The sequence below is a fragment of the Crocodylus siamensis genome, chromosome 1, assembly GCF_052110815.1.
Source record: "Crocodylus siamensis isolate JL-2025a chromosome 1, ASM5211081v1, whole genome shotgun sequence".
Classification (NCBI taxonomy): Eukaryota; Metazoa; Chordata; order Crocodylia; family Crocodylidae; genus Crocodylus; species Crocodylus siamensis.
In genome coordinates, this window is record NC_143395.1 from 303333783 (window position 1) to 303356237 (window position 22455).

The following is a 22455-nucleotide window of genomic DNA, read 5'->3' on the forward strand; positions in this document are numbered from 1 at the left end:
CCAAAGCTGTTAGAGGTTGGGTCTATCATCTGTGTGTCACAGGTATCAGGTTTTAACCAGCTAGAGTATAGCAAGAGAGCATACTTACTGGCTGCCAATCCTGACTTTATCTGACCTTCCTATGGAACCTAAAGATGCACAATCTCCTGGGATGGGACAACTACTTTAAAAGAGGCCTGCCATTGGTGGAACATGGAAAATGATACTGTTTTTAAGAAAAATGTAGCATTAAAATAATATGAAAAATGGTGTCATTCAGTGTCAGGAATTGTCATCCATGTGATGACAGGATGGTTTTCTCTTTTCTCTTCCCTTTTTCAGACTTCCAATCTGTTTAGGACTTTTTCTGTAAGTACAGTGCTGCAAGCACAGCCTGGTAACTGAAAATCAAGTTTCTTATCACTGTTTCTTCCATAGTTAACTACACCTTTCTTGGCAATTCTGTTAATGAAAGGAAAATGGAAAAAAAACCCTCAATTTTTCTAGGAAGAAAATTGTTATAGGATCAGAATAATATGGTTGGTAGGAACCGCCAAGAAGTCATTTAATCCATCAATTGGTAGCCTTTTTATGGTGACAGGCTGGAATGACCTCCACACACTCCACCTAGCTGCAGTGCAACATAGCATGAGTGAGGCCGTCCTGCTCCTTGAATATCACTAGAGTCCTCTGGGATCCATAGGTTGGATCCAATGGCTCTGCAGGGTAGACTGTAGGTTACCTATCCAACAGCTACAGCCCAGAGACTATAGGATACCAACCCCTGATCTTGGCCAGCCCTTTCTGATCAAGGAAGAGTCATGACTATTTAAACCAGAGGTGTCAAAGTGATCAGGCTTCATGGGCTGGATGAGTGGCACAGGACCAGTTCATGGGCCAGGTGAATGACTCCGGCCCAGCCCTGCAGGCCAGATGGGCCCCATGCCCTTCCCCACATGCTAGATACAGCAGCTGTTCCAACCAGTCTGGGATGTTTCATAGTTTCTAGGGGCGGAAGGGACCTGAGCAGACCATCTAGTCTGACCCCCTGCCATGGCAGGAAAGAATACTGGGGTCAAACGACCCCAGCAAGATGTTCATCTAACCTCCTCTTAAACACCCCCAGGGTAGGAGCCTGCACCACTTCTCGTGGAAGTTGGTTCCAGACCCTAGCCGCCCTGACCATGAAGTAGCGCCTCCTGATATCTAACCTAAACCTACCCTCTGCCAGCTTGTGACCGTTATTACTGGTCACTCCTGGCACTGCTTGGGGGAACAGTGACTCCCCCAATGCCTGCTGATCCCCCCCCCGACTAGTTTATAACAGGCCATGAGATCCCCCTTCAGCCTTCTCTTTTGGAGGCTGAACAGGTTCAGGTCCCGTAGCCTCTCCTCATAGGGCCTGCCCTGTTGTCCCCTGATCATATGAGTGGCCCTCCTCTGGACCCTCTCCATGCTGTTGACATCCCTCTTGAAGTGTGGGGCCCAGAACTGGACGCAATACTCCAACTGCGGCCTGACCAGTGCCACATAGAGGGGGAGGATCACCTCTTTGGACCTGCTCGAGATGCATCTGTGGATGTATGACAAGGTGCGGTTGGCCTTCCTAACTGCCTCCCCACACTGCCGGCCCATGTTCATCCTGGAGTCAATGATGACCCCAAGATCTTTTTCCGCCTCCGTGCTGACAAGAGGGGAGTTCCCTAACCTGTAGGTATGGTGCCGGTTGTTCCTCCCGAGGTGCATCACCTTGCACTTGTCTGTGTTGAAACCCATCCTATTCTTGTCCGCCCACCCTTGTAAGCTGTCTAGGTCTGATTGTAGCCTGTTGCATCCTTCCAGTGTGCCCACGTCCCCCCACATCTTAGTGTCATCAGCAAATTTGAACAGGGTGCTTTTTACCCCCTCGTCCAAATCGCTGATGAAGATGTTGAACAGTGCGGGCCCGAGGACCGAGCCCTGCGGAACCCCACTGCCCACGTCCTTCCAGGTTGAGACGGACCCATCTACTACCACCCTCTGGGTGTGGCCCTCCAGCCAGTTGGCGACCCATTTGACTGTGTCGGTGTCTATACCACAGTCCCCCAGTTTCTTAATGAGAACGGGGTGAGAGACAGTGTCAAAAGCCTTCCGGAAGTCCAGGAAGATTATATCCACTGCTACCCCTGCATCTAATGATCTGGTGATCTGATCGTAAAAGGCCACCAGGTTGGTCTGACAGGACCTGCCACTGATGAACCTGTGTTGGTTGCCCCTAAGCATACAGTCCCCTGCTGGCCCCTCCTGGGTATGTGCCAGCATAATTTTCTCGAACAGCTTGCCTAGGATCGAGGTAAGACTAACCGGCCTCTAGTTTCCCGGGTCCTCCTTCCTGCCTTTTTTGAAGATGGGGACCACGTTGACCCTCTTCCAGTCCTCCGGTACCTCACCAGAGCACCACGAGTGCTCATAAAGCTGTGCCAGGGGACTTGCAATGACCTCGGCCAGTTCCTGTAGAACTCTAGGGTGAGATCATCTGGACCGGCTGACGTGAATACGTCCAAGCCCTCCAGAAGCTCCCTAACTAAATCCTCGCTAACCCGTGGCCCAGGTGTGCCTCTCCCAGGGCCCGAGGGGGACCCAGCAGGGAGGTGGCTGTTCTGGTCCCTATGTAGGAAGACAGAGGCAAAGAAATCATTAAACATGTTAGCTTTGCCATCTGGTGTGACGACCAAATTTCCCAACGCGTCCTGCAAGGGCCCCACATTACCCCAGACCTTCTTTTTACCCCTATGTATTTAAAAAAGGACTTCTTATTGTCCTTAATCTGGGAAGCTAGTCCCAGCTCCATCTCTGCCTTGGCCTTCCTAACTACCCCTCTACATCCCTGAGCAACTACAGAATAGTCCTCCCTGGTGATGACCCCTTCTTTCCATTGGGTGTAAGCCTCCTTTTTAGAAAGGAGACATTCCCGGATGCTTTTGGTGAGCCATGGAGGCTTGTGTGCTCTCCTGCTCCCTTTGATCCTCTTTGGAATTACCTTCCTTTGGGCTTGGAGGATCGTCTCCTTAAGGAGCGACTCTCCTTGGACACCTGGCTCCCCTCCCCTCAGCGCTTCTCCAACTATCCTCCTTAGCTCGTTGAAGTTTGCCCTCCTAAAATCTAGGGCCGCCGCCTTACTGCATGCCTTTGCCACTTTGCGCTGGATGGTGAATTCCAGCAGGCGATGATCGCTGTCGCCCTGGTGGTCGAGCACCCGCAGCCCCCTCACCAGGTCATCACCCGTGGCTAGCACTAGGTCCAACAAGGCGTCTCCCCTGGTGGGGCTGTGCACCTCCTGGGTTAGATGGAGGTCCTGCACTCTGGCCAAGAACCTACGTGAGCGTTCAGACCTGGCTTACTGCTCTTCCCAGCAGATATCTGGGAAGGTCAGGTCCCCCATGACTACCACATCCTTAGCCTTCACTACCTCTGTGAGCTGACCCAAGAATGCCTGGTCAAGCTCTTCTCCCTGGTTGGGAGGTCTGTAGTAGACCCCCACCGTTAAGTCTCTTTCCCCTTGACTGCCTTTTACTGTAACCCAAAGCACTTCAGAGCGCCCCTCCCCTGACTCCTTGCTAATTGACAAGGATGTGTATTCCTCCTTAATATAGAATGCCACGTCCCCACCTCTCTTTCCTATCCTGTCCCTCCTGTACAGCCTATAGCCCTTGACATTCACTGCCCAATCATGCGTTGAGTCCCACCACGTTTCCGTAATCCCCACTATGTTTGGGCTGGTGTCGGCCAGCAGGAGGGTGAGCTCCTCCTGCTTGTTACCCATACTACAAGCATTTGTGTAGAGGCATTTGAGGCCTCCTGTGGGTGTGTGTACTGACCCCCTAGTCCCAGAGTTACCCTGGCCCCTATCTCTTACCTGTTTATTCGCTTTGCTCGTTGGTCTGAGCTGGGCTGTAGTTGTGGGTGCTGTTTGGTCTGGCAGTCTGATGTTTCCTCCGCCCTCATCCTCCCCTTCCCCCGACAAGCCTAGTTTAAAGCCTGCCGGAGGAGGTCCGCCAACCTAGAAGAGAACACACGCTTACCTTTAGGGGAAAGGTGGAGCCCGTCCCATCCCAGCATGTCTCTCGTCGTGATGTGCCGGTCATGGCTGAGGAAGCCAAAGCCCTCCTCGAAGCACCATTCCTATAGCCGCCAGTTGGTCTCCGCGATGCACGTTTCATGCCGTCTGCCTCTTCCACTCACTGGCAGGATAGAAGAGAAAACCACCTGTGCGCCCATCTCCTTCAGCCCGCACCCCAGAGCATGGTAGTCCTCCATCAGGCGATCAGGGCTGCTCCTGGCCGCATCGTTAGTGCCCACATGGACTAGGACCGTGGGGTAATAATTGGTGGGCTGGATTATGGTTTGGAGCATCCCTTTCACGTCCTGAATTCTCGCTCCAGGTAGGCAGTATACCTCGCATGCCGAGGGGTCCCGGCGACAGATGGGGCCCTCCGTACCTTTCAGGATGGAGTCACCAATGACGATCACGCGACGCTTCTTCCTCCTGGCCTTCTTGCCTCCTTCAGCTTGCACGGGACACGGTGAACGTGGAGTTGCCTCCTCCCCGGTTTCGTCCTCTCCTTCCTCCTCCTCCTGGGCTGCCAGGGCTTCGTACCTGTTCTCCAGCCGGACTGGAAGAACTGGTGCTGCCGTGTTTCAAGCAGCCCTGGCACGGGAGGTGACGGTCTGCCGCTTAGCAGTGGAGGGCTCATCTTGAGGTGCATCCTTCTTGGTCGCACAACCCTGCAGGGAAAGAAAATATCACACACAGCATATGTCCCAGACCAGTTGTGCAGCACAGTCCTAGAGCAAGCGCCATGGCTATTAGATTCAGTATGTGGCGGGCAGAGGGGTCCTGAACTGGCTGTGTGCAGGTGCTGCTTGTAGTGCAGGTCTCAGAGTGTCTGTACATGCTGGTGCAGCCATTGCATTTGGAATGTCTTGGGCCCTACGCATGGGGCCAGTCCAGTGCACACCTCACGTGCTTCAACTCAAGACGCAGGGGCCAGCTGTTGGACCCCATGGGCCGTATCTCTGATACCTCGGTTTAGCCAAATGTTTGCCTATCCTCAGTTAAACCCTCAGTTAAAAATGTGTGGTGATGAAGGAGATTCCACAACCTCTCTTTAGGTAGTTTGTTCTAGTGATTAACCACCCCCGTAGTGAGAGAGTTCATCCAATCTAAATTTCCCTTGTTGCAGTTTAAGTCCTTGTTGATCCATAATCTCAGAGTACTTCACTAAGAATGACTCATTAGTAGTGCAAAAGGCTATTTTTACAATTTAGTTTGGCAGAAGTTTAAAAACAATCTTCATCTAGTGACAAAATATTTCTTTTATGTTTTTTGGTGTTGGTGTTTTCATGATAAAGTAGCACTGTTGTCATTTTTTTCTACCTAGTACTTTTTTCCTCTAGCAATTTGATGAGCTTGACAATGAATGTGTTCACTCATACAAGTTTACTCATAGAATAGCTCTTCTGTGCCTGACTAGAATTCTTCTTTCGGCAATAGATAGTGAAGCCCTGATGTACTGTCCAAGTTTGTATTACAACCTTGTAATGGAATGTGTTCCTCAGCTTCCAATGACCCTTTAGTAAATAGCAGCATGACGTTCTAGCTGCTCTGCAGCTGAGCTCTTAACGTGAAGCTCTACCAGGGCGCTCGACAAGCCGAGCTAACTGACATGACACTGTGAAAGTAAATCACTTCCCTGGGAACAAGGGGGATTCCTGCGTATTATTTCTCTGGATTTTTGTCTGCAGCTTCCTACTGAGTATTACAGTGGATTTTTCATAATAGTTAATGAAGGATGGAATTCCAAAGCAGAGCTCGCTCCTATCTGATTCCAGAGACTGAAGACGCTCCACACAAGGTCCCTCAGGATGCCTACGATATCAGAGGAAATGAAGGCGAAAAACCAGTGTCAAAATTACAGCGTAGGCACAGTGAAATAAAAGTATACAAAGAGTTTTGTGACTTTTATGCAAGATCGTAAGTTCACTTGCTCAGCATTTAGATGTTATTTGACAGATCACCTTTTAATGTCTGTAGTTGTCTTTACTCATTTTATTTTGTATAGAATAGGATTGATCCATCCTCTAGTGCAATTCCACTTGTTGTGATTGATAAATGTGTAGTTTGCATCCCCGCGTGATTTTTTTAATGAACTATTTTGCATTTGCAAAGCAAATTATATGTTGTGAGACTTGGATATTAGTTTGTACAAATTTGGGGGGAAAGGTACAAATGATCGTACTGGTAACATAATTTTCTATCTTTTACATTTTGGTGGACAATTACTGATTACCATAACAAATAGTAAGCTATGTTGCCATTAGGAAATTTTGACATTTCTAAAAGGAAAATGAATTAAGTATTTGAGAGTTTTGCAGGGAGAAAAGAAAGCTTTGAGGGGGAGGGAGGGTTGGTTTTGGTTTTTCGTTTGTTTGTTTCTGGGGGGGGGTTGGTTTTGCTAAAAGCTGTGTGTTTCGAAGTTTTTTCACCAACTACTTGCGGTTGGATAATACTTTGTATCCAAGAAATGCTTGAAGTTAAATTCTAAGGTACAATATCTATTTACCTTTCCCATGCAAGAGCTGTTGAGCTATAGAAAATGTTGCAAGTTATGCTGTGTTCAGTATTCACATGCAATCTGGACACTTTTTCAGTAGATGCAGTTTATGAAATAACCTGTTTCCCTTCCAAAAGTCACAATAGTTGTGACAGAAGTAGATTATGAAGAGAGGCAGTTAGCAATACAGCTAGACATTCTTTACGTTTCTTATTTGTGTGTGCGTGCATGCGTGCACACACATGTGCATTTGCTTGAGACCCTGTGAAAAATGGAATGCTCTTGATCTGATACTCTTGAGGTTTATGTGGAAATGCAGCTAATGTCACCCTCTTCTGAAAAGAGTTGTAGAATAGAAAAACCAGCAGATTACTAATAACCAGGCAAGTGCTGTTTTAAGCAGGGCTTGCCATTTTTCTGTGGTGTAGTGTTAGGTAGTTGTTCTCAACTTCAGGGCTGAACACAGGCATGGGTGAACCGAGCAGCCGTCCAGGGCCCAGACAGAAAGGGGGCCTGAAAATGGTCATTTTATTAATAGTATCATTATCTCTGGTGAAGCGGGGCCTGATACTAAAAGTTTGCATGGGGCTGCCAGGAGTGTATGTATGGTGCTGCTCAACTTCTTCAGATTTGAGGCACCCCTCATTAGACAGCACCCCTCAGAAAATGAGTTTGTTTCTACTAGTTTTGTGACTATAAAAAATACTAGAGCAATTATTCTGTTGCAAAGAACTCAAAATGACCACAGCAGGATAGAATGTTTCTGACATGATTGATTCCTATTTGAAATCACTGGGTTTATCTTATGAATCATGTTGGAGCACCTAACAGTGGTAATAACACCTTTAAAAAGATCGCACAGTTTCCTTGTTGAGACTCTGCTACAAAGAATAAATATAGTTCCTCAGCTTGGAACCATTTAATAAGAACTGTGTTAATTATCGTTGGCACTCCCTCAATTCAAGGATGATCTCTCCCAAGGCTCATTGATGGGTCTTGAGATGATTTAGGAGTCCAATCCTTGAATCACAGATCTGTTCACAATCCATGTTAACATAATACCATGAACCGACGCAAGCTTTGTACAGTGGAAGTCAATTGGAGTTGAGGACACTAATACCTGCAAAGTAATACTCAGCATCCAGCCTTTTTGGCAGGCATGCCACAAATTGGCCCTGTACTGTCCCTGAGTGTGCCTACGTGAGACATTTATTGTAAAGCTGACTAATTAATTCTGCAGTAAATGTCTCTGTGTGTAGACATACACCCCTGTTAGGATGCAGGAAACTAATATAAACTCTGCAGCAGGGTAGGACTTGTAAATACAAGTCCTACCCTGCTGCAGTTTTTTGTGCACAGCTGCACATGTGTAGACTCAGACCTAGCTGCCTGGGGCATGAGGGTGCTTCGGTGCAGAAGCTCTCTGCTGGCTAGCCCCACACTGGAGCACACTTGTGCCCCATCCAGTCCCTGTGCAACACATTGAGCCTGGTCAGAGCAGCCCCAAGCTGGCAGGCTGACTCCCCTGACTCCCTGCCAGCCGAGGCTGCTCAGACCTGGCTCGGTATGGTGCAGTTTGAGCACGTCTAAAACCATACGCCAGGGAGCTTCCCAGGAACAATAAACTTTGAAGCAAAAGCTGCTGAATTTATTGCTCATGGGTTGACGTACCCCCGAGTGCCATTCTGATCCCCTTCCTCTGCCTGGTCTGCTGCTCTGTTTTCTGCTCCCTACCTTGTACTTTGCCCAATCTCCAGCTCTGCTTTCTGCGACTGTGCTGCCTCTCCTCTCACTGATCTGCCATGAGCCACCCACACAGGCTGCCTATGGCACTTGTGCTGCAGGTTGGCAAACCTTGTTATAGAGGATTTTGCTCTCCATTTATATGGGTGCAACATGACTTCCTATCAAACACAGAAATCATCTTTTTACTTACTGAAGAATAGAAACAGTTTCTTTTATAAAAATACCTCAATCAATCATCTTACCAGAAAGTTCACATCCCTTAATTTAGGTTTTATTTATACTCTATAACTGTTCTGCAAGTGGTTTGCCAGATATTCTTAAATTGATCATTTGCCCTGTATTTGCTCCCCACATAAAGGTACAGGTAGAGAGCTCTGCCTCAAAGACTTTTGTGAATTTAGGTGTAAGCAAGGAAACAGCCTAATGTCCGAGGGCTTACAAAAATTAAAGCCAGGTCCCCCAGTTGACAGATATGGAGCAATGCTGATTTATTGCAGCTGAATATTCAAACCTGAAGAGTGAGTTTGGTTTCTGATTTTTACAGATGTTGCATTAACATTTTATTACAAATGCCTAGGAACCCAGAAGTACCTAGGTTATTTATGTGGGTGGTTTTCAAATCTCTGATTCAGATTCCATGTAGTTGGAAGGATTTTGCAAAATTAATACTTCTTAAGAGCACTCTTTTGTGCATTGGTTATTTCTGCCACAGAAGCTAAGTACTATTAATTCCACTCCTGTGCATTGATGCCCTAGATACTTTGTACTGGTTTTATGTGCATTTTAGAGCAATATTCTTGGTTTCATCTCACAGAGGAAAACCAGTTTTAAATTAGTGATAAGCCAGGCTCTTGTTTTGCATAACCATTATAATTTTATTTTCATTTTCTGTCTTGTTATAGAAAACTTTACCTGTTTTTTCCCTTCACACAAATCTGCAAATATGCTATTACTAAAGGGCTTAGATGGTAGATGGATTTAAATGACGTTTTACTATTTTCTGTCTGTAGAACTGTCTCAGTTCCAATTTAAGTCAATGTGTAGAGAGGTAGTTAGCTGTACTAGTCTGAAATCAGGCCCATGGCAAGACACGATGATGGCACCTTAAACACTATTATTCAGAAAAACATCAGTGGGAATTTGATAGGGCCAGGTGGCTTTTGAGGAAAAAAAAGTTAAAATCAAGGGATCTGGAAGTTTTCTTTTTCTTTATCCCTTTCTTTCAGAGAAGCAGTGTCATCTTTTTCCTGTTTTGTTTTGCTTTCATTACAGCAATATGGCAAATGCTCTTGCAAATGCCATCTGTGAGCGCTGCAGAGGAGGCTTCGCACCTGCTGAGAAAATCGTTAACAGCAACGGTGAACTGTACCATGAGCAGTGTTTTGTGTGTGCCCAGTGTTTTCAGCAGTTCCCTGAAGGGCTCTTCTATGAGGTAAACAGGTTAATATATTTTTCTCTTGATTTCCTGGGTTTCCTTTTTAAGGTGTAAATGGAAAATACACCTGTTCATGTAATAATCACTGCAAAATGTGGCATTGTTCTTTGAAAATAAATATCCAGCAGACAGAAGAAAGGAGAGGCATTTCTATGCCAATATAGAGAATGTCATTGCAATTTGAGAATGTTAACATCTTTTTTAGTCACAGAATTAGTGATGGGCAAAAACCTCCTAGGTTATCCCCAAGCATTGTGGTAAATGCAGGATTTTCCTTGCAGCGTATGAAGACACACTCTACATATTGTGCTGGAGGCACAGATAAAACAGAGCTACTAAAATGGAATAAATGTAGAATGAAGAATGAAATTCTGGCTCCACTAAAGTCCTCAGTGAATTTTGTCATTGGCTTCAATACAACTCAGACTTTTCCCAAATACTTTGTTAGAAATGAGCTCAAGCCATGAAACTGAGCTTCAGATCTGAATGTACCAAAAGCCAGATGGGATTCAGATCAAGTGGGTCAATTCAGGATCCTTTCTAGTAAACATCACCTTCCAAAAGTATTCAAAGCGAAAAGTTGGTTTCTCTTTAATGCTATAGCCGTTGCTCATCCCACTGCATCCTGGGTGCAGAGTGTATGTCACTCACTTCCTAGACACAGCCCTCAGGGGTCATTCTGAATTAGAGAAGTTTTTATGTTTTTGCATGGAAAGACACCTCACCATGTTTTTTCAAAAGCCAGAGGTCAAATATGTCATAATCCAGTTGCCTTTTCCTTTTTCTGAGTAATGACTGGATCAGCAATGGCCTTAGAGAGGATTTTGCCTATGGTATGCTATTGAGCAATTGATATGTAAGAAAAACGACTGCCTGCAATATGGAACAGCTTTGTTTACAGAGGCTCAAAAAGATTAAAGACCAGATTTCAAAAGCTCCTTGCACTCTTGCAGTCTTTTCAAAATCTTGTTCCTAAGTAACTTTTCATGGTCACACAGGATGTCTGGGGCAGTTTTGAGACTAAAAACAAGATTTCCTTCACTTTAAGTCCAGTGCTTTTGCCACAAGATGATCCTACCCCAGTTACACCCTTAATGCTGATTCAGTTTAGACTTTTCTGTTTTATTTATGACTGAAGCGTTTGTATAGAAGCACCTTATTTATTGCTTCACACAGCACTTAACGTAACAGGATCACAGCCTAAGTAGTTTGCAGTCTAAATTGGAATAGTGGCTGAAAGCACAGAAAGATTTATGTCATACTGTGTTCTCAAAATGGAGACAACCATCTCCTAACAAAAGGAGAGATTTTGTAGGGATCTAAGGTGTTTCAGACATAATGCAGTATAAAAAGAAGCACACTAATTATTTAATTAAAGAGTGTGACAGTTTGCTTTCCACAGTGTTATTGTTGTAAATTGCCATCTCTTCCACTGAGCTGCGATGTGTGTGAGGATGACTAGGCTACACGTAGTGTTCCAATTAAGCAGAAAATCAATGTTGCAGTAGTTCAGAAGATTCCATTTAAGGATATAATCATTAATCATTTAATGGTATAAGCATGAAGCAGCTCTGCTTGAAATTTTGTCTCTATATATAATGGAATATGCACTCTAGTTTGAAAATCTTTAACAGAAATGACTGTCACAGGTGTGTATTGATACTGAGGGTCAGTTTAGAGGCAACATAATGAATCTGACAGTTTAAGTACACGTTGGTGTAAAATAATTTCCTGTGATGAGATAAATATAAAATCATCCTGCCAGTTTCATTACTGAGATCTTGTTTGGGATATTGTCACTGTGGATATTATTTAACACCGGAGAGGACTTGTATCATCAAATAGTTTTTGATGATTTTGGGTGCTAAGACTCAGAAAACATACTAAGATCTTACCCAAAATTGAAAACCTGGAACCAAATGCTTTCAGAGGAGGCTGATGCTGGGTGGGTGATTGCTATGGATTTGCTGGCAATTTGCTACCTTGGCTGCTGGGGAATTGGTATTTTAGTGCTTTCAGACTTCTGCAAACATGAAGATTTTGAAACACATCTTATGTAGGATAGTGCAGGAACACTAGAAGGAAAGACTTAAATTGCAGATCAGCATATTTGCACCTAGCCCAAAGAATACAGCCTTGGGCTTCCATTCTATTCTTTCCCATCCAGGAAGAGCACGGAACAACTGCAGACTTCCTCAGCCTGAAGAAGAATGCTTGTACCTGAAAGCTTACAAAGAAGAATTTTTCCAACTATTTTAGTTGGTCTTATAAAAGATATCAGATTTACCCAAAGAACCTTGTCTGCCTATGATGCCCTTAGACCAACATGACTGCAACCAATACCCATGCAAATCCTTGGCATGATCTTGTTCCCCTATTCTTTTCAGGTTCATTTGTGGCTAGGCTTTTTTCATTTACCAGGGAGCAAGTATCCCACCATTATCTGTTTAATGCATCCTTTAACATTCTCTGCTGCTGTTTTAAAGCACCTGTTTTACTGTAAAGTGAGCCTTCCTCTTAAAGGCAAAGGTAACTGTTGATAGATTAAACCAGAGATAAAAGTAGCCCTTCTTCAGTATCATTGGTCAAATTAATTTCCAGTGAGTTTAGCTGTGTGATGTTTTTACTTTCAAGGAGGTAGTGCCTAGCTTGTATAGAAATTGCCATTTGCTACAAAAGCATTACTGTATTTACTTGAATCCAAGATATCTCTGAATATAAGGAGAGCCCCCAATAATTAGGTTCTATATATGGAAAAATGATAAATGTGTTATAATTTTTCAGGTATAGAATCTAATTATTGGAGGTTTGCCTTGAATTTGTCCCCTTCCCCTTGCTACAGCAGGGAAAATAAATCTGTGGGGGTAGGTATTGCCCCTCCCTCTCTTACTATCAGACCCTGCTCTTTCTGAGCACATGGAGGTGAGGAGCAAATTTGAAAACACTGACCTTGAAATAAAAATGCCTGCAGTAAGGTGCATGTAGGCAAATTAGTACAGGTACCAATAGACTTAACTCATCCAGCACTGATGCATTTTACCTTTTCTGAAAACTGCTGCAAGTTTTAGCAAAAGTACTCCATAAACATACTTTTAAATAGCACTTTTGTACTTCTTATATGCTGTACAATCTGGCCATGTCTACATGTGCAGTTAATGTGCAGAATGCTTACTGCACTAGGAGCTCATCTATACGTGTGCCCATCCGGAGCAAATTTGCTCCTGACATGAGCATCTCAGGGCAGAACTACTCCTGCTCTGCTTTGCTCCCATGTAACAACCAGGGGGAGCTCTGGCAGGGGGCACTGAGATAAGGCCTGGACTCTATAAGGTGTGGGAACCTGTTGCACCCTGGGGCAGCTGCCCCCCACCCCAAACCCCTACCACGGGCAGCTGCCTACTGCCCAACCCCTGCTCCGATCTTGGAGTGGGAACTGGGACATTGTCTCCTACCCCAGTAGTAGGCAACTGTTGGACTCTGGCTCCGAGATTGGAGCTGGGAAGTTGTTTCCTGCCCCTGCAGCTGCCTGCTGCCGGGGCCAGCTCCAAGATCGGAGCTGGCCCCAACAACAGGCAGCTGCAGGGGCAGGGAATATTGTCCCAGCCATGGCTCTGAGATTGGAGTTGGCCTGGGCAGCAGGCAGCTGTGAGGGCAACAGTCATTGTCCCAGCTCCAGCTCTGATCTTGGAGATGGGGCCTGACAGTTGTCTGTTGCCAGGGCAGGACACATTGTTCCACTTGGCCTTGTCTTGTATTCAAATAAATACAGTATTCTTCTTTTAAATAAGTGTGTTAGAAAGGGAGTAATACTGATTAGGATAAGTGACCCTGAAAAGTTCTGTGTTGTATTTGACTTTCCAATGGTATCACTGTCTTCAGTCATGCTACTCTTTCCCCTTTGGCCTGGCAATTTCTCTTTATACCAACAAACGTATGACTCCTGTACCTAAAACTGTTCTCTTCGTGTGAGAAGATTTATTTCAGCTTGTTACATCCTCTGACAAGGATCCAGTAGGCCTGTTTTCCTAAATTCGTGGTTTTCTTGTCCTAAGTATCTTCTCCAGAAGTCGTCTCTAACTATTAACAATCACGGTGTCCCCTTCCTCCATCCCCAAGCCACTTCAAAGTTGTCTTAACTAGTCATCACTCTGCGTATCTGTGAGCTCAGGCAATAGATTCTTAGGCCTTTTCTAAACAGATTACTTTTTAGTGAATGTTAGGGAGGGGGAAGAACTAGCCATGTTAAACAATGTCTGGACAAGACCAGATAGATAATACAGGCTAGTCACAAAAAAACTTAGAAACTAGCAGAAGCTTTCTTATTTTCAGATAAGTGAATATCTGGAGCTGTCTTCTGAAAAAAACTGTGGGATTAAAGGATCTGAATGGCTTCAAATGGTTCTCAAGTTTATAGAATATATATAGTATGATAACACAGGGATGTTCCTGAGGTAGCAGTATGTTTGTCCTATGCATAGTGGATTATCTAATATCCTCGTGAGGGGGTCGAAAAGAAGTTTGACCTCTTTGTGAAAGGTATCTGCAAAACCCATGCTTTGGGGCTTCTACTAGTTCCCTGTGTGGCCCAGGAAGATTCCCCGCTTCTCCCTTCCCTCCCGCCCATAAGTTAATTATTGGCTTCTGGGTTTTTTTCCCTGTCTACTAAAACATCAGGGATTGACTGCAACTCGAGGAGGGATTTTCTTAGAATACACTGATATTCTTAATGGTAATTAGCTGTTTATCATTTTGTATTTGTCTGCTCTGCTTGCCTGACAGACCTTTCAGGTGCCTGTCTTTTGGGGCTAGGTCATACATATAGGGTCAAACAGGTTACTAGATATGGAGTGAGGCAGAAATTCTTCCCCTGGTCAAATAGGCAAAAAAAATCCCAGTAGCCCTTGCCTTTCTCTGTAGCATAGGGCACAGTCCTCTTCTAGGATTATCTGATCATGCTTTAACCCAGTGAAGCCAACCTTTTTGACTTGCAAGCCACAAATTAGCCCTGCAGATTAGCCCTGCAACCCTACTCCATTTTGTTGCTCAGCTCCCTAACCAAGCTGCTGCTGTGCTTCTGCTCCCTGCCCTATCTGTCACTGCTGCCTGTGGTTCTCTGTAGACCTATTACCAGTGAAGTGTGCCCTGTATTACACCAGTGCAGTGCGTCTACAATTGGGCATTGACAGCAGGGCAGTAGTTCTGGTTAGCTGTGCTGACGTAAGAATCCTGGTCAGACAAAGAACTCCTAGACAATTTACGTAGCTCTTTTCACATCATCTTTAGGATAGCTGCAGCTAAGTGCTGGAGTAAAGATTCTTACCCAGCCCAGATTCCAGTACATGTCCCTACAGACTTAGTGAGACTTTTGTTGGCCTCAAGCACATGCAAAAAATTGATCTTAAAGTTTTCATTTTAAGTTGTTAATTAACCAACCATTATTGGTCTTGTGGTTTGTGGGTTGAAGTAAGTTTTGTTTGTAGTGTAACATAGGAATCCTTGTCTACTATTTGCTTTGAAATGCTTGTTTTCCTTTGTTTGGCCTCACCAAGTTGGCGTGTTTTCTGATCCAAAACCAGATCTCCATTCCAGACAGTTTTGTGCTTTGGATTCACTAGTTTACCTCTAGTTTTATACCGTAATCTGGCAATGGAATGTTCTCGTTAGAGATTTATAACAGGTACATGACCATACATTGTTACTAATGCAAAATAACCTACTTAAATAGGGAGCTTTGGTGCCAGCATGTCCAGAGGGGCAGTGAAACATAATCCTGGACCACTGATATAAATCTGCTAATTTGTAAATCAGAAGATTTCAAGTAAACAGTAACCCACTCAGTGGTACTGAATGCCATCAGTCATCACTCTTCCATTTAGAGTGGCTACTGTGTGGTCAGAAAAAAGACTTGTCAAATAGTTCCCTTTCATAAGGCTGTTTCTGCAGGAGTAGAGCCTACTGTAACTGTGATATGAGAAAGGACATGAGAAAACTCTCTCTCCTCTTCCCCTGAAAATATGGAGCAAACAGTTCAAGCACTCAAGAAAGTTCTAGGAGTGGGATCTGAATTTTTAGGAAGTTTGGCTTGGATAATAAGTCACAAGTTTTACATTATGTACAAGTGATGGTGAATTCTCCTTTGAGTTCCAGAAGATAATAGTGGCTTATGGCAGGAGGCTGCTATGATAAAGTTGCAAATTTTGTTATTATTTATATTGCACTGTCATCTGGAGACCTCTTTCTTTCTGTATGCCAAGCAGAAACAGTGCTAGAGCCAGCGGGTCCTTGAAGAAACACTGTTTAGTAAATACCTGGAGATCTGCAAGTAATCAGTGGCGATGTTACATTGAGAATTTTTTACATGGAAACTTTTGATTCTTGGAACTCCTTCTTTTGTCAATCAAGTGACTTTGTCTACATGAACTGCAGGTTTTCATTGCTAGATAAACTCAGCCCAGAGAACACAGCTAAAAATAAGCCCAAATCACTGAAAAATATAAACAAGTTTTACAGTAATGGAATATGCCTGCCTGGCACAAATCCGGAAGGGAAGAAAACCTGTTCTGCTTCCCAGAGTGGTGTTTAGTGGCTCTGCTATGCAAACACAATTAACCTTTACATTGCCACTCTCTTATTTAATAACATAAAATAGGAAGCATTCTGATTTCTCAGTTTAAGATGCATTACGTTTGGCAGGAGAAAGGTATGATTCTCAATAAATAGGTAAGATGGACTGCAGTTTTATACTGATACGCTAGCATATCTAAACCTTCTACATTTTTCTAAATCACTTCTTTGGAATCTGTTTTGCAGTGTTAGTTGCATTGCACTGCAAAGTACTTGGCAGAATTACATAATGATGTGGTTTTTTTTACTAGTATCAGAGAGGTTGAAAGATAAAGAACCTTTCATTCTTTAATGCTGGGTGAAGTTGAGCATGAGAACTAAGCTTGCAATTTTAAGTTTCCAGGGCATAGTTATGTGTATGCTAAGCTCACCGCTTCTAAAAGTTCACTCTGGCTTTTACTTCTTTATTTTGATTCACAAAGATATAAGCTTTTCAGATCCTTAGAGCATCATAGTAAAACCATGAAGGCGCTAATCTGCAAACATTGCAGTATATATTATTTCTCAATTTCTGCTTAATATTCAGTTAAGCTTTTAAAAAGATTTCTAGGAGAAAACATACATCCTGCTACCCCCATATCTATATAGTGTTGTACAAGCATGTACTCAAAAGGCAAACATCTATAGCATTATAATGATGTCTGTCTGGTTTAAACAAGTTAGCTGGTATTTGCATCTGGTTAGGAGATGCCTTAAGGCACCCAAATATAAGTGCTGCTTCCTTCCATTCCCAGACATGCTTGCATGCATATTTTTACAGTTGTGTTTAGGTAGATGTTCTGCAGTGCTACATCAGTTTTTCCTTGAAACCATTTCACAGATCTGTAGCAGGCCTCAGGGGCTGCAGCCCAGCTGGAAGCAGGCAGAGGGTGATTGCAACCCTGCCTCAACAAGAGTGGGTGAATTGAGAGCAATAATTGGCTGGTCTGTAGGAGTTAAAAAGCTCAGAGAGATAAGAGGGTCAGAGAGAGAAGAAAAACCGAGTGAGACAGAGGGAAAACTGGGAGACAGACAGAAAGAGAAAGAAAGGTTGCTTGGATAGTGTCTGCAACGCCGGACCAGTGAGTCTCCTAGGGTTTGGAAGAGGCCCAGGGGCTGCGAGGCTGGAAGCAACAACACCAAGGCAGGAGCACCAGAGAGAGAAAGGAAAGACTGCAGTGATGAGGGAGCAGCACAATCCCTGAGTCACCCCCTTGAGGTCTGGGAAAATGCCCCAGACTGGGAGTTACCCCTTGTGGACTATTTTTATGTTTGTTCATTAATTACTGACATATGCTTGTGGGGTTTCCTGTAAGGCAAGTGTGTTCAGGAAATAAAGACTGTGAGAGCTGAGCAACTGCTAACCCACCAAATCTTTCTCTTCAGAGGAGCCTGAGCTAGAAAAGAAGACCTGAAGCATGCTGGACTTGGAAGTGGTTGGGATCAGAATCCAGTCCCATTACATAAAAACTCCCTCATTTTGTCTGATTTAATCTAATGGCAATATTATTTTTAAATTCTTATTCCTCTACAATAAAAGTTGTGACCGGAAAAGATCCCTTTTATACAGTAGCATTATGCTAGCAAGTTGTTTGCATAGTAAATCGCTGAAGTGTCTGACATGGAGATGCACTGTGGTCATGTACTTTTTTCCTCACCCGTGCTAAGCTGTTTTTTTGGGAATTGCAGAGCAGGGAGGCAACCAGATGGGCTAGGGGAAAATGGTTCCTGCTAGGAAAGGAATTTTGTAAGTTGAACATATAGCTCCAAAATTAATTCCTGCCTGTAGTACTATAAACAGCACCAGTTTTTTAGCATCCTGTCAGCACTTAAATATGATCTGATATAATGTATATGTTACCATGGAGTCACAGTTCTATATGCTTGGCTGTGTGAAAGTGAAATTATCATTGCATGAAAAAGTGTAGGGTGTGCTAAATGTGCTAATGTAGATGTACAAGAGGGATGATCAGAATTCCTGCTTCTTTAATTTGTCCAGTTGGGTTTTTTTTTTTGCCACAAGGACCAGTTTCTGTGCATCTTTCATCTTTACTACAGCCAGGTCATTATTGCCATCCAGGGTGTAGTCATTTTTCTTAATGGTTAGGGCCAGGTCATGTATTCAGAGAGCAGGAGGAAACATCAGGAGTTAGACTAAGAGTCTGGAGCCAGAAACTGCAGTTAAACATTGATCAGTCCAGAGAAGAGCCATGCACATGATCAGAGGTCAGGGAAACAGACCTTACAACGACAGGCTGAGCCATGGGGCTCTTTAGTCTGGAAAAGCGCAGGCTCGGGGTGATCTGATGGCCACCTATAAGTTTATCGGGGTGACCACCAGGATCTGGGGGAACGTTTATTCACCAAGGGATGATGAGGTCAAACGGTCACAAACTCCTGCAAGACCATTTCAGGCTGGACATAAGGAAGAAATTCTTTACTGTCCAAGCCCCCAAGGTCTGGAACAGCCTGCCATCGGAGGTGGTTCAAGCACCTACATTGAACACCTTCAGGAGCAAATTGGATGCTTATCTTGCTGGGATCCTATGACCCCAGCTGACTTCCTGCCCTTTGGGCAGGGGGCTGGACTCGATGATCTCCCGAGGTCCCTTCCAGCCCTCATGTCTATGAAATCTGTGAAGCATAGTCATACAGAGAAAGGTCCAGAGCAAAGGCAAGGCTGAAGGGTTGGTCCAGGACAGGAACTTGGCAAAAGCAATAACCGGAGCTGGAACTGTGGCAGGTTCTGGAAACAAAGTTAAAGCAGGATCTGGACTGTCTGGTGGTTTGTGAAGTACTGAGCAGTTGTCTTTTTTTTCTTGTTGTCCTGGGTTTATAACTTGGAGCCTGGTTGCCTGAAGGCAGTTGAGCACAATCAGACTAAATTGGACATTGGGCAGCTCCAGGCAGGCTTGTGCCAGGCACTTTACCTTCTGAGCCACCTTTCACAGTAGGTTTATGTCTTGAAATATGAAGCACAATCTTTATCTGCCTAACTCCCAGTTTGTTCTCCATTTGCAGTTTGAAGGAAGGAAATACTGTGAACATGATTTTCAGATGCTTTTTGCCCCTTGCTGCCATCAGTGTGGTAAGTTTTTATGCCAGATGAAAAGTTTATACTGCTCATCCAAGGAAAGGTCAGTACACAGCTTTGCAGGGAACTCTAACCTTTGGGAACATGCCCAGTTTGTGATTTGGCTATTGATTTGATTAGTCACTTGCAAGCCATTCTTGGACTTTTGATGCATTTATATAAGCAAAACATTTTCTAGAACTGAAGCTTAAACAAACTCTCATCATCTCCTGTCTTGGGTACTATAACCAGTTAATCGAGAACCACATTGTGCCTCTCCATTCCATACAAATTAAGATCCTCTTCTTCATTCATAGTTATAACAGATATATATATCAAAGATATCACCCCCCCTCCCAAGAATTATTGCCTCTTACATAACTCCTGGATCATCACAGCTACAACATCACTCTAGAACTACCATAACATGGAAGTTATTAAAATTTATCCCAGCTATACAGTTGGTCTAATAAAAGATATCACTGAACAAATCCTTGCTTCTTGCATAATTCCCAGACCATCACAGCTACCTCCATAGTTTTATCTATCTCACAAGTCCCATGGCTCCCCTTTCTCCATTGCATCAAATTCAAGCACTGTAAGTTTAAAACAACCTTAATTGCCTAACATTACACTGATTTGCCCAATGTATTTGCCTTTTCTCTGCTACAGTATTAGAGCACTCATAATCTTTGTGTGGTTATTTCTGAACTTTCTTCCATGTTACCTCCATGCAGGAAACACCTTTTCTGAGCAGATCTGAAATGTCACTACCCTGCCCTCTCTTAAATCTCTCCTCAGAATGTTTTTTTCTACAGGAAGCCAGCTGTTGAGTCACCTACTTTTTGTGTGAACTGCTTGTTTGTGAAAAGAAAAGGGGCTGGGAGAGAGGGGCATACAGACCAGTAAATCTTAGCTGCTGTGGGTAGTGAAGTATGAGGGGTTGAATGATGAATTGGGAGCTGTGGGAGAGAAATTTAAAACAAACACAGTATGCGAGAAATTGGAAAGGCCTAGATGACCCCCTGTGGTCTCTTCCAGCCCTAGTTTTCTATGTTTCTAGGGCCATGCACATTATTGCTTATGTGGTGAATTACACTGAACACCAAGGGGCTTTGTGCATCCTTCTGTTCTCACCAACAAGTTCCCTTCCTCTATGCTGCCTTTCCATTTCCGTCTACATTTCAGTGACTTTCTAAACATGCATCCTAAACTCTGTGATCCCCATTGCCCTACCACGCCTCCTGTTTTGTGGAAAACACCAATCTCCTCTTCTTCCATATCAGCGTCCCCCTTCCTAATCCTGCTGCTTGCCTCAGTTATCACTGAGCATACCTGATTGGCAAGGCAGAAAGAAAACTCCCTTTGCTTGCAGCCCCGAACAGCCACTCATTAGAGGTGTAAGAGTCTGATCCAGCACTTTGTGGCAGGAGCCACAGTGGAAACGTCTAGCCTCACTTATGCTCAGCCAAGATAGTTCCTGATTTGATTCCTGATTCCCCTCCAGATCCTATCCTGAACCCCTGGCAATCCCAACTAGGTACTGGAGTACTGCGTCCAGTTTTGGGCTCCACAATTCAAAAAGGATGTGGAGAAGCTTGAGAGAGTCCAGAGGAGAGCCACGCGCATGATCAGAGGTCAGGAAAACAGATCTTACGATGACAGGCTGAGAGCCATGGGACTCTTTAGCCTGGAAAAGCGTAGGCTCAGGGGTGATCTGATGGCCACCTATAAGTTTATCAAGGGTGACCACCAGGATCTGGGGGAACGTTTGTTCACCAGAGCGCCCCAAGGGATGACGAGGTCGAATGGTCACAAACTCCTGCAAGACCGCTTCAGGCTGGAGATCCGAGCCCCCAAGGTCTGGAACAGTCTGCCAGCGGAGGTGGTTCAAGCACCTACATTGAACACCTTCAAGAGTAAATTGGATGCTTATCTTGCTGGGATCCTATGACCCCAGCTGACTTCCTGCCCTTTGGGCAGGGGGCTGGACTCGATGATCTCCCAAGGTCCCTTCCAGCCCTAATGCCTATGAAATCTATGAAAACCAGTTCAATAGGGAACTGGTCAAGGCCACACGCTCCCAATGCATGATCGTTGTGGGGGACTTCAACTTCCCTGACATATCGTGGGATGAGCGCATGGACAAATCTGACAGATTGCATAGCTTTCTCACTTGCATTGATGACCTCTACCTAATGCAGGAGGTCTATGAGCAGACGAGGGGAGAGGCATTGCTTATTCTGGTCCTGGCCAAAGGGGAGGACCTGGTGAGCAATGTGAGGATCGAGGAGGGAAGCTTGGCGACGGTGACCCTGAACTGGTCATCTTCTTAGTTCACCGAAGAGCAGGCAAACCCCTCAATAAAACAGAAATCCTTAACTTTGGGAAGGCTGACTTTTGCAGACTCAGAGATTTGGTCAGTCAGGCAATTAGAGGCCATACCCCCTGTGTAGAAAAGGGAGTACATGAGGGATGGTCATCCTTCACAAACGTAATAATCCTTGAAGCACAGGGAAAAGCCATTCCCTTTCACAAGAAATGTAGTTAATGGGCAAGGAAGCCCCCCTTGGCTGAACAAGGAACTGTTGGACCTCATTAAACTCAAAAGAGAAGCCTACACCAGTTGGAAAATAGTAAGCATCACCAAAGAGAACTACTCAACACTCACCCATACCTGTAGAGTGCAATCCAAAAATGCCAAGGTACAAACTGAACTCAGGTTAGCTCTGGGAATCAAGGACAACAAAAAATCCTTCTTCAGATATGTGGGAAGTCGAAAAAAGAACAAAGACAGATCCAACGGGGCAACTGACATCCGACACCCAAGAAAGGGCCAATCTCCTAAATGACTTTTTCGCATCAGTTTTTCACCCTCCCAAGGGAATAACACTGTCAAAAAAGACACAAACCATCCTGGGAGTGGATGACAGGCCCAAAATTGATCTGGATCAGGTGAGTGAACACCTTGAGAAACTGGGCATTCACAAGTCTGTGTGCCCAGATGGAATGTATTTGAGAGTCTT

At 44.5% G+C, this 22455-nt stretch overlaps 1 protein-coding gene across 6 annotated transcripts in view; it reads left to right on the plus strand.

Annotated features, from left to right (window-relative positions):
* LIMS1 (LIM zinc finger domain containing 1) overlaps window positions 1-22455 on the plus strand; it is a 132998-nt gene that overhangs the window by 94841 nt on the left and 15702 nt on the right. For 4 of the 6 annotated variants that reach the window (XM_090021330.1, XM_090021322.1, XM_090021304.1 and 1 more), the window contains exons 2-3: window positions 9591-9750; window positions 19378-19444. In XM_090021330.1, coding sequence (XP_089877456.1) covers window positions 9591-9750; window positions 19378-19444 — 227 coding nt within the window. Of the gene's footprint in view, window positions 1-5648; window positions 5993-9590; window positions 9751-19377; window positions 19445-22455 lie in introns of those variants that run through there. The other 2 variants (XM_090021288.1, XM_090021295.1) reach the window with 2 other exon arrangements.